The sequence below is a fragment of the Somniosus microcephalus genome, unplaced genomic scaffold, assembly GCF_052327205.1.
Source record: "Somniosus microcephalus isolate GS21.2 unplaced genomic scaffold, FLI_Smic_1.0 unresolved_chr1, whole genome shotgun sequence".
In the NCBI taxonomy this organism is placed as follows: domain Eukaryota; kingdom Metazoa; phylum Chordata; class Chondrichthyes; order Squaliformes; family Somniosidae; genus Somniosus; species Somniosus microcephalus.
In genome coordinates, this window is record NW_028225179.1 from 70,444,583 (window position 1) to 70,457,018 (window position 12,436).

The 12,436-nt window shown below is 48.9% G+C and overlaps 1 protein-coding gene across 1 annotated transcript; it reads right to left on the bottom strand.

The window, feature by feature from the left end:
- Positions 1–4,079: 4,079 nt before the first annotated feature.
- Positions 4,080–8,999, bottom strand: LOC147095477 (claudin-4-like). The gene is made up of 2 exons (XM_085974618.1): positions 8,894–8,999; positions 4,080–6,051 (listed from the first exon to the last, which is right to left on the bottom strand). Exon 2 carries the CDS (start codon positions 6,044–6,046, stop codon positions 5,408–5,410), a length of 639 nt encoding a protein of 212 aa, XP_085830744.1. The 5' UTR covers positions 6,047–6,051; positions 8,894–8,999; the 3' UTR covers positions 4,080–5,407.
- Positions 9,000–12,436: the final 3,437 nt, after the last annotated feature.

The window sequence follows — 12,436 nt, forward strand, 5'->3', positions numbered from 1 at the left end:
GGGTTTAGGTGTTCCTGTAAGATATTAACAATCTCTTCAAAACTTCTCCATTGGTTTAGCTGGGGTAATTAAATTCCACAATAGGCCGTACGTTCTCGCGCCCATCAAATTTAATAATACCGACGCCTTCTTTCCATTAGCCACCTCATTGGCATTGCAGTACACTTCAATTCTTTCCACATACGTGGTCCAGTCTTCTACCTCGTTGTCGAAAGCAGCGATACTGCCACTCTTCGGCATCTTGGGTGATTTAAAATGGTGCCTCCCGCACTTTTTCTTCTTCCCCAATGGAATAAAATGGCGCCTCCCACGCTTTTCCTTCTTCCCCAATGGAATAAAATGGCACCTCCCACGCTTTTCCTTCTTCCCCAATGGAATAAAATGGCGCCTCCCACGCTTTTCCTTCTTCCCCTTGCTGCTCCTAGCGTTCTACAGGGCAATGGCGACGACCCGCGGCTTCGGCGCGTCTCACTTTTCCTTCCCCTCGTTTTACTTTCTCTACGCTGCCCAGTTCTTGAGCACCGACTGCACCGTGCGCTCCACCCTCTCTCTTTCCTCCCGACGACGCTACGCGGCCCCTTTGCAGAGCCGCTCGATCGAGCTCGAGCCCGCCGCAGTCTGGAAGGGTCAGCGCACTACCTGCTACGAGCACGATTTGCTGGAACACCTTGACTGGGGAGCCAAGCCCAGCTCTCCACTGCCTCTCCCGCAATTCTCCGAACACCGATGGATCCTTGGGCGGCTGCCCGGGGTCGACGCCCGTTGTTCTGACTTCAACCTCCAAGAAGCTTCTCTTCAGGGAAAGATCCCCCTGAGGTGATGCAGTACTGCAGGTGAGTTCGAACCTACCCGTCGCCAGTGTAGTGTCCGAGTATCAATAATACAGACTGCAGGAGAACAATAATAACAGGTATTTACTGAACAGAGTAAACGTCAGACTAAAGTACAGACGCCTGCTATGGCTTTATATACATGGGTGGGTACTGCAGTATAAAATCAGTTCTTCTCTTAAAGGTACATACACAAGCTGAAGTTCACAGAGGGTGAAAGATGGGAGGCCAGCCAGGAGAGCGTTGGAAGAGTTAAGTCTGGAGGAGACAAAGGCATGGATGAGGGTTTCAGCAAGCAAGGGGGAAGGGTATTGGGGCAGAATACCTGCACCCCTCACTCTCCCCCTTCCCTCAAATGTCACTCTCGCACAGACTCCCTCCTAATTTGGTCATTCCAGCGTTGGCCCACAGTCAATGCTCCCTCTCCTACATTACAACAGTGACTTCACTTCAAAAGTACTTCATTGGCTGTAAAGTGCTTGGAGACGTCCGGTGGTCAATCCCCTGCTATCAGAGAAGGCTCTTCCACCAGTGTGGGCGAAAGGGGGAAGCAACAAGCAGGGAACAGGCCCAGAGTTAGATGTGACTGATGGCACAGCCACAGGAAGAGACAAGACCTTTGGTGGTTATACCTTCTATTGCCAAGGCCCTGAGTTCTGGAATCCCCTCCCCAAACCTCTCGGCCTCTTTCCTCCTTTAAACCTACACCTGACCAAGCTTCTGGTCATATGCCCTAATTTATCCTTATGTGGATTAGTGTCAAAGTTGTCTTACAATACTCCTGTGCAGCACCTTGGGACATTTTACTAAGTTAAAAGGCACTATATAAAATACAAGTTGTTGTTGTAGGAGAGTGCATTCAGACCATTATTTAAAAGATTCTGATCATTTTATCACATTGGCGTTAGTGAGATCTTGCTGTGCACAAATTGGTTGCCACTTTACAACAGTGATAGAGCAGGCACCACCAACGCTGCCTCCGCAAATCCATTGGCAAGATAGGTGCACCAACGTCAGTGTTCTTGCTCAGGCCAACATCGAAGCTTTGAGCACGCTCGATCAGCTCAGATCGACAGGGCACATTGTCCGCATGCCCGATACGAGACTCCCAAAATAAGCACTCCACTCGGAGCCCCAGGTGGGCAGAGGAAACGCTTCAAGTACACCCTCAGCCTCCCTGGAAAAAGTGCAACATCCCCACCGACACCTGGGAATCCCTGGCCCAAGACTGCACAAAGTGGAGGAGAAGCATCTGGGAAGGCGCTGAACAGTCTTTGCCGGGAGCAAGCAGAAGCCAACCCAAGCACCTCACCCACCCACCCCTTCAACCACCATCTGCCCCATCTGTGACAGACTGTAGGTCCCACTTTGGACACAGTCACCAGAGAACCCTTAACGTGGAAGCAAGGCATCCTGGGTTCCGAGGGACTGCCCAAGATGACGACTTCAGAAAAAGTACTGCATTGGCAGTGAAGTACTTCAGGATGCCCAGAGTTTGTGAAAGGCGCTAGAGAAATGAATGATCTTTTCACTTCGAGCCAGCACAGCAGGACTGTCCATTTGGAGCACAAAAATGAACCAGCAGAGCTCTTTAAACCAGAAAAAAAGCCAGATGAGGGGTGACAAGATACAAGGTCTTTAAGATTATGGAAGGGTTTGATTAGGGAAGAAGTTTGAGGTGGTGAGAGGAAAAGGGGGGGGCAGGGTGCGAGAGGAAGCTCCTGTTTGCAGAGGGACCTGGGTGTCCTTGTACATGAATCACAGAAAGTTAACATGCAGGTAGAGCAAGTGGTATGTTGGCCTTTATTACAAGAGGATTAAAGCACAAGAGTGAAGATGTCTTACTACAATTATACAAGGCATCATACCTGGAGTACTGTGTACAGTTCTGGTCTCCTTACCCAAGGAAAGACACTTGCCTTAGAGGGAGCGCAGCAAAGGTTCACCAGACTGGTTCCTGGGATGGGGTGATTGCCCCGAGGAGATTAAGTAGACTAGGCCTATACTTTAAGATTAAGGGGCTTGACAGGGTTAATGCTGGGAAAATGTTTCCTCTTCGCTGGGGAATGTAGAACATAAGGTGAGTCACAGAATAAGGGGTTGGCCATTTAGGACTGAGATGAGGAGCAATTTCTACAGAGGGTGGTGAATCTTGGGAATTATCTACCTACAGGACTGTGGAGGCTCAGAGTATATTAAAGACCGAGGTCAATACATTTCTTGGAATGAAGCAGATTAAGGGATATGGAGATAGTGCAGGAAGGTGGGAGTCGAGATAGAAGTGTGGGAAGGTGGAGTGAGATAGATCAGCCATGATCTTATTGAATGGCAGAGCAGGCTTGAAGGCTGAATGGCCTACTCCTGCTCCTATTTCTTATAAACATCAGCATGGACCAGTTGGGCCAAATGGCTGGTTAGTGCTGTAAATTTTATGTAATGGGGATAAAGGTCACTTCAAGGCTGTGAAGAGTTTAATCTCCTTTCCCCTGCCCCCAACTGAAACACTCAATTTGACCAAACCTCTTTTGCTCCATCCCCTCCCCCACTCAGACCTGCTAATCAGTCCCATTGGCCAAGATCTAAAAGTTAGCCTTGCTCCTTGCCGATAGCAAGTAGATTAACTGTCCAGCTGGAATCACCCAACAGATGCCAGAGAGTCAACTCCAACACCCGGCTGCTGACGAGTTTAAAGTCCTCTAGAATCACTTTGGGCCCCAGCACTGCACAGAATTGAGAATATTATTTTCCCATTTGGCTCAAGGAAAGTTTCACTCCCTTTAAGGTCAGAACTGCAGGAAATTCAGGTGATCTCTTGGATTGGTTTCGATTGCCAAGATGGGTCAAAGGAATTTCCCCAGATTGTCCCCCTAAATTGGCCTGGATTGATAAATTGGTTTTTGCCACTCCTGGGGTTGAGTGGAGTGTATATATTGTGATACACAAGCTATCAATTGTTGGGGGGTGGGTGGGACAGGCTGGATGGACCAGAGGGTCTTTACCCATCCGTCATTGTTCAACTGTTGTCAGCAGACCGTTTTAGTGGCCTGCCGACTCAATGGGCTAAGAGCTCCTCTCTCAAGTGGGATCCCAGGCTGTAATTAGGATGGGAAGGAAGTGAAAGAGGAAACAGATGGGGGGAAAAAAACAGAAAACTCTTCTAGCACCAGGATGGAGCCTGGGCCTTTCCAGCTCGATATAATTTGGATTACAGCAATCAGTGCAAGGTTAAACAAGGACACTGAACAGACACAAGTGAGACTAAGCTTTATTAAGAAGTAAACATCAAGACAATCAATTAACCTCCATGCAAACAGAGGCATCAAACTGCCATTTAAAAACCCAAGTTAAAACCCCCAAGGGTTGAATCAATGCACGACCAGTTCAGACCTCCCTCCACCAGGGCTATAGTCTTGGGAAGAGAATTCAAAGCTTGAAGCATTGGGTGACCAAAGTCACCATGCCTTGACCACTCCTTGTGCCAGGATTTTGATCAGGTATTGCCAATCACTGGGTGGTGATCAGGGCAATAGAGACCATTTCAGACATTCTAAAATAATGGGAACAGATTGGGGACAAAGTCACATCACCTCCCCCAATGACACAGCCTCACATCTCAACGATATTGGGAGGAGGTCCTTTGCAGCTAGGCTGGCTGTCTATTGGCCAAGGTCTTGAAGCCTCAGGACAGGATCTCCAGCAGAAGCCACCTCAACCAGCTGGGCTAGGCTAACCCAAGTCAGAGAGCTGGAGGTAGTCCAGCAAGAGATGGTTAGCTTCTCCAACTCAACTTCAGACAAGTGAGGAATGCCAATGCAAGTTAGGCTACTTGATTGAAGGAAACAAGCAACACTCAAGAAGCCTTGAGCACAAGGCTCACCCAATGTTTTGGCATCAAGTTAAACCCAACTTTTAGGGGTGATAACCCAAGATAATCCCAACCCTTCTGTACCACTAGGCCCAAGATAATCCCAACACTTTGACTGACCTATAGACCAAGTGGTGAACTACACCATTTCAACAGCTGTGCAATTTTGAAGGTCAGAGGGCACCCAGGGAACCAATCATTGGGGAACCAAGGGTCCGCCACCACCCATCAAGAGTTAAACATTACATCAGGTAGGCTAATGGCCAATCATTCTTAGCCCCATTGGCAATATTCCTACCCCTTGTATGGAGACCAGGGACAGATGAAAGATGTACAGAGTACTCTGCAAACCAAGGTGATATTTGCACCCCTTACTTTAGGGACCTGGGACAGATACCAAACCAAGGAGAGAACACCAGATTCCACAAAGTGCCCTGGTCTGAAAGTAAAAAAAGGGAAAATTGGGGATGGTGAAGAGTCAGGACTTCTGATGAGGAATACGGGAGTGAAGGAGACAGAACCAGGAAGCCATCTTCTTGCCCATTGGTGATACAAGATGGGCAGAGAGATTAAAGACAAATGGTCAACACATGGAGTAAACTTCAAAATGACTAGCTCATTTTAGATCAGAAAGCTTTAAAAACAACCGATATAAAAAAGGCAAAGCTTGCTTTTACTGTCCCAACAAACAGGAAGCAACAGCCCAGAAGATCTAAACGTAGTTCTTGGAGGTGGACTCACTGGAGGGTCTTGCATGGGTAGAGTACCGGACACTGTACCTGGTGGGCTTTGGGGGGCAGGAGCAGCAGAGCAGGGCTCCACCCAGGAGCAGCAGCCCTGCAGCCCCCCAGCCGAGGTAGATGGAGGCCCCCAGCTCCCTCTTCTGGGCCTCTGTCACCAAGGGGTTGTAGAAGTCCTTGATGATGGTGTTGGCTGACCACGAGACCGGGATGAGCTGCAGCAAGCCGGCCAGCAGGAAGGTCACCCCGGAGAATATGGCCACCTTGGCCTTGGCCGCCTCACTCTCCATGCAGTTGGTGCACTTGGCCCCGGTGATGCCAATGAAGATGCCCAGCACACCCAGCAACATGCTGGTGACCATCAAGGCCCGGGCAGCCTGGAGATCCTGAGGAAGGGCCAGCAGGGAGTCATAGATCTTGCACTGCATCTGGCCCGTGCTCTGGACCACACAGTTCATCCAGAGGCCCTCCCAGATGGTCTGGGCCACCACGATGTTGTTGCCGATGAAAGCAGTGACCTTCCACATGGGCAGCACGCAGGAGATGATGGTGCCCAGCCAGCCAACAGCAGAGAGCGCCAACCCCAGGATCTGGAGACCAGTAGATGCCATCAAGACTAAGAAAAAAAAAAAAGAGAAGTTTTTAAAACTGGTCCTTGCACACAATTCTTTAAGCACTTCAGTTTCAATTCTGGGGGTCTCTGTTGGTTGGGGGGCAAAACATTCCCAAACTACTTCTGTTGTGCCTTATAGTAAAAGTGTCCTAAGGCACTCTGTGAAATTTGACAGCCATACAAGGATATATTAAGACAGATGACCAAAGCTTGGTCAAAGAGGTAGGCAAGTGTTCCTTAGAGGAAACATGCAGATAGGAGCAGTAGACCATTCAGCCCCTCAAGCCTGCTCAGTCATTTGATGAGATCATGGCTGATCATCCAAATTCAGTACCCTGTCCCCACCTTCAGAAATATATCTAACTCCTTGAATATATTTAATGAATTGGCCTCCACTGCCTTCTGTGGTAGAGAATTCCACAGGTTCACCACTCTCTGGGAGAAGAAATTCCTCCTCATTTCTGTTCTAAATGGCCTATCCCTTATCCTTAGACTGTGACCCCTGGTTCTAGACTCCCACCATCAGGAACATCCTTCCTGCATCTAGTCCAGTTAGAATTATATAAGTTTCAATGAGATCCTCACATTCTTCTAAACCCCAGCAAATAAGCCCAATCGACCCAATCTCTCCTCAGACATCATTCCTGCCATCCCAGGTATCAGCCTGGTGAATCTTCACTGCACTCTTCATGGCAAGAACATCCTTCCTCAGATAAGGTGACCAAAAATGCACACAATGCTCAAGGTGTGGTCTCACCAAGGCCCTGTACAACTGCAGGAGAGAGGCAGAAAGGTTTAGAGGAAATTCCAGAGCTTAGAGCCTAGGCAGCTGAAGGCACAGCCACCAATGGTGGAGCAATTAATAGGGTGGGGGTGGGGGGCAGGCTGTGCAAGAGGCCAGCATTGGAGGAGCACACAGATCAGAGGGTTTTAGAACAGTCAGGTTAGAGAGATATACCCCCTCTATACTTCAAGCCACCACTTAGAAGAAATAGAAATAAAACTATTGCATGTGGTAGAGAGTTCCACCCAGCACTAGGTAAAACTTTCTTCCAAATTCCTTTAGATTAATGACTTATTTATGACCCTAGTTTTGGTCTTCCCAGGAGTGGTCAACCCTATCAAAGCCCTTTCATAATTTTAAAGCCATTGCTCAGCCTTCCCTTTTCCACAGCCTCACCCCTACAATCTCCTCTAGCCCGACAACCCTCCAATTCTGACCTCTTGTACATCCCCAGTCACCGCACCATTGGTGGCTGTGCCTCCAGCTACTGAGGCTCGAGCATTCCCTCTAAGACATTCCTGTAAATAAAACTCAACTGACTACATTTTTGGTCATCTGTCCCAATATGGCAGTCAATTTTTGGTCTGATATTACTCTAGTAAGGCACCTTGGGATGTTTCATTACTTAGTGCTGTATAAATGCAACTTCAATAACACCATTCACTTTTTCCTCCCCCCCCCATCCTCCTTAGAAATCTATGGTTTGCTTATGGATAACATTGCATCACAGTTCAGAGCTCAATATCATAGGCCTTCACAATCCAAATTTCATTACAAAAAACCAGCCAGTGTTCATTTTTGTCACTCCTTCTACAGGAGTGAAGGATGCCATTCAGCCCTTCAAGCCTGCGCCACCATTCAACAAGATAGTGACTGATCCTCTGCAACTTACCTTGCCCCACTATCCCCATATTCCTTAATTCCCCCTCCAACTTCCCCATATTCCTTAATTCCCCAAAATTTTAAAAACCAATATAATTAAATAACTCCACTACTTAATTATAACAAAACATAGCTTACATTTCTATAGCACCTTTCATGATCACAGGGCATCAAGGGCTTCACAGCCACTTAGAAGCAATGTAGGAAACACAGCAGCCAATGTGTGCACAGCAAATCCCACATAGTTGTGTTTTTTTTTTAAAGTGATGTTGGTTGAGGGATAAATATTGGTCAGTACACCCTCCCCCACTCTTCTAAATTATGCCAGTGGGATCTTTATATCCACAAGAGGGGGTAGATGGAGCCCTCAGGTTTAAAGGCTCACCCAAAAGATGGCACCCCCGACAGTGCAGCGCTCCCTCAGTACTGCCCCTCCGACAGTGCGGCACTCCCTCAGTACTGCCCCTCCGACAGTGCGGCGCTCCCTCAGTACTAGCAACTCAGGTGTGGCTGAAGAGAGACTATAAACCCACAATGTTGACCAACTCGAGGGAAGCTTGGGCCAGTCCTGCGGTGTGGGGCTCAGTACCAAACAATGGGCATCAACAGCCAACAATAAAACAATTTTAAAACAGTTGCGGTTACCTATCAACCCTTCACTTCCCCCGCCCCCCAAATTCAGACCTGCCCTCAAAAGTCTGAAAAGCATTTTTTGCACAGCACAATCTCAGTAGTTATTCTAAACCAGAAGTGGTGGTGTACAAACACAACCAAGCAGGTAAACATCGAGAAGAGGGAGGAGTCAAGAAACGGTTTGCAATACCCCACAAAACACAGTTTGCAGGACTGAGCAAGTTAAACAACGTTCCTTTCGCTAAAGAGAGTTGAAAGTAACGTTTGAAACGCGAGCACAAATAGGGAGCGAACGAATTCGTAATTTGAAATTGACAAACAGCCCCTCCGGAATTCGACCCACGCACAAAACAGTGTAGGGACGTCAAGAGGAGCTTGAATGAGCAGGATTGAAATTCTGCAAATTTAACTGCAACACTTGTAAAAGGACTACTGGGAGGGGGTAGACCAACTCAAGAATAAAATACAACCATTGATCAGATACCAGCTTAAAGCCTTGGCTTAAACTAATGCTAAACTTCTGCAGAAGTTGCCTGGTCTACTTACCTGAGATTAGCCTATCACACCGAAAAATTCCGTTCCTCACTCACACTGCCAAGAGTCGCAAACGTTTTAACAAACTCAGTAGCTGAGGGGGTTTAAATATCAGGAGGGCACTCTAACCGGACCAGGGCTGCTCCTGAAGCCAATCGAGTGAGGCCAATCGCAGGCTCTGTGTAGGCAAGGGTCTAGTTGGAAACATTGGCCAACCGTGAGCAGGTCCGCGATCACCTGGGCCAAGTGTTCAATCATTAATTTATTGGAGAGAACATGAGGATTAATGAGCGAATGGGGAGATATAGGGAATAGAGAGGGGAGACTCTCACACACACAGGAAAATGTATTATTGTATTTGTACTGTTAATCTTAAAGCTGTTTTTTTAAGGTTTAGCCTTATTGTGGTTAATGAATGTAATGGATTTATTATGAAGTTGATGTGTTGTAACAAGTACTACCAGATTAAAATAAAAAAGGTCACAGACACAGGGGAATGGGAACACAGGGGATACACAGGGGAATGGGAATACAGGGGATACACAGGGGAATGGGCACAGAGGAGACAGACAGGGGAGTGGGAATACAGGGGATACACAGGGGATGGGCACAGAGGAGACAGGGGTGATGTGCCTCAATGAATCCGAGACTCAACGTTAACGGAGCAAAGCAAGGCTTTTATTAACTCAGAAAGTAATACACAGTGGAGAAGTGTCTCTCATCCAGAGATCTGCTGTACTGCCTGTGAGACACGCTGGGGCCTGCTTAAGTCGGGGCCAGGTATGGGTGGAGCCCTACACACAATACAATACAGGTAAGGAAATGAAACTGAAACTAAATTCCCCTGCTTGTCACAGTCACAGGCACAATCAAACACAGAGAATACAGAGTACCTGATGAATGGCATAGAATACAGAGTGCCTGATGAATGGCATATTTCATCACAAGGGGAATGGGAATACAGGGGATACACAGGGGAATGGGCACAGAGGAGACAGACAGGGGAGTGGGAATACAGGGGATACACAGGGGATGGGCATAGAGGAGACAGGGGAATGGGAATACAGGGGATACACAGGGGATGGGCATAGAGGAGACAGGGGAATGGCAATACAGGGGATACACAGGAGAATGGGCACAGAGGAGACAGGAGAATGGGAATACAGGGGATACACAGGGGAATGGGAATACAGGGGACACACAGGGGAATGGGAATACAGGGGATACACAGGGGAATGGGAATACAGGGGACACACAGGGGAATGGGAATACAGGGGACACACAGGGGAATGGGAATACAGGGGATACACAGGGGATGGACATAGAGGAGACAGGGGAATGGGAATACAGGGGACACACAGGTGATTGGGAATATAGAGGACACACAGGGAATGATAATACAGGGGACACACAGGGGAATGGGAATACAGGGGACACACAGGGGAATGGGAATACAGGGGACACAGTGGAATAGGAATACAGGGGACACACCAGGGATGGGCATACAGGGGACACACAGTGGAATGGGAATACAGGGGACACACAGGGGAATGGGAATAAAGGGGACACAAAAGGGAATGGGAATACAGGGGACACACAGGGGAATGGGAATACATGGGACACGCTGGGGAATGGGAATACAGCGGACACACAGGGGAATGGGAATACAGGGGATACACAGGGGAATGGGAATACAATGGACACACAGGGGAATTGCAATACAGGGGACACACAGGGGAATGGGAATACAGGGGACACACAGGGGAATGGGTATACAGGGGACACACAGGGGAATGGGAATACAGGGGACACACAGGGGAAGGGGAATACAGGGGACACAGGGGATGGGCATACATGGGACACACAGGGGAATGGGAATACAGGGGACAGACAGGGGAATGGGAATACAGGGGACACACTGGGGATGGGAATACAGGGGACACACAGGGGAACGGGAATACAAGGGACACACAGGGGAATGGGAATACAGGGGACACACAGGGGAATGGGAATACAGGGGACATACAGGGGACACACAGGGGAATGGCAAAACAGTGGACACACAGGGGAATGTGAATACAGGGGGCACACAGGGGAATGGGATTATAGGGGACACACAGGGGAATGGGAATACAGGGGACACGGGATCGTCACAGAGAAGGCAGACAGGGGAATGGGATTATAGGGGACACACAGGGGAATGGGATTACAGGGGACACACAGGGGAATGGGAATACAGGGGACTCACAGGGGAATGGGAATACAGGGGACAAACAGGGGGATGTGAATACAGGGGACACACAGGGAATGGGAATACAGAGGAGACAGACAGGGGAATGGGAATACAAGGGACACACAGGAGAATGGGAATACAGAGGACACACAGTGGAATGGGAAATCAGGGGACACACAGGGGAATGGGAATACAGGGTCATATAGGGGAATGGGAATACAGGGGATACACAGGAGAATGGGCACAGAGGAGACAGGAGAATGGGAATACAGGGGATACACAGGGGAATGGGAATACAGGGGACACACAGGGGAATGGGAATACAGGGGATACACAGGGGAATGGGAATACAGGGGACACACAGGGGAATGGGAATACAGGGGACACACAGGGGAATGGGAATACAGGGGATACACAGGGGATGGACATAGAGGAGACAGGGGAATGGGAATACAGGGGACACACAGGTGATTGGGAATATAGAGGACACACAGGGAATGATAATACAGGGGACACACAGGGGAATGGGAATACAGGGGACACACAGGGGAATGGGAATACAGGGGACACAGTGGAATAGGAATACAGGGGACACACCAGGGATGGGCATACAGGGGACACACAGTGGAATGGGAATACAGGGGACACACAGGGGAATGGGAATAAAGGGGACACAAAAGGGAATGGGAATACAGGGGACACACAGGGGAATGGGAATACATGGGACACGCTGGGGAATGGGAATACAGCGGACACACAGGGGAATGGGAATACAGGGGACACACAGGGGAATGGGAATACAATGGACACACAGGGGAATTTGAATATAGGGGACACACAGTGGAATGGGAATACAGGGGACACACAGGGGAATGGGAATACAGGGGACACACAGGGGAATGGGTATACAGGGGACACACAGGGGAATGGGAATACAGGGGACACACAGGGGAAGGGGAATACAGGGGACACAGGGGATGGGCATACATGGGACACACAGGGGAATGGGAATACAGGGGACAGACAGGGGAATGGGAATACAGGGGACACACTGGGGATGGGAATACAGGGGACACACAGGGGAACGGGAATACAAGGGACACACAGGGGAATGGGAATACAGGGGACACACAGGGGAATGGGAATACAGGGGACATACAGGGGAATGGGAATACAGGGGACACACAGGGGAATGGCAAAACAGTGGACACACAGGGGAATGTGAATACAGGGGGCACACAGGGGAATGGGATTATAGGGGACACACAGGGGAATGGGAATACAGGGGACACAGGGGATCGTCACAGAGAAGGCAGACAGGG

Excerpts from the sequence above, each read along its gene's own strand:
- LOC147095477 (XM_085974618.1), bottom strand. The coding sequence starts at position 6,046 with ATGGCATCTACTGGTCTCCAGATCCTGGGGTTGGCGCTCTCTGCTGTT.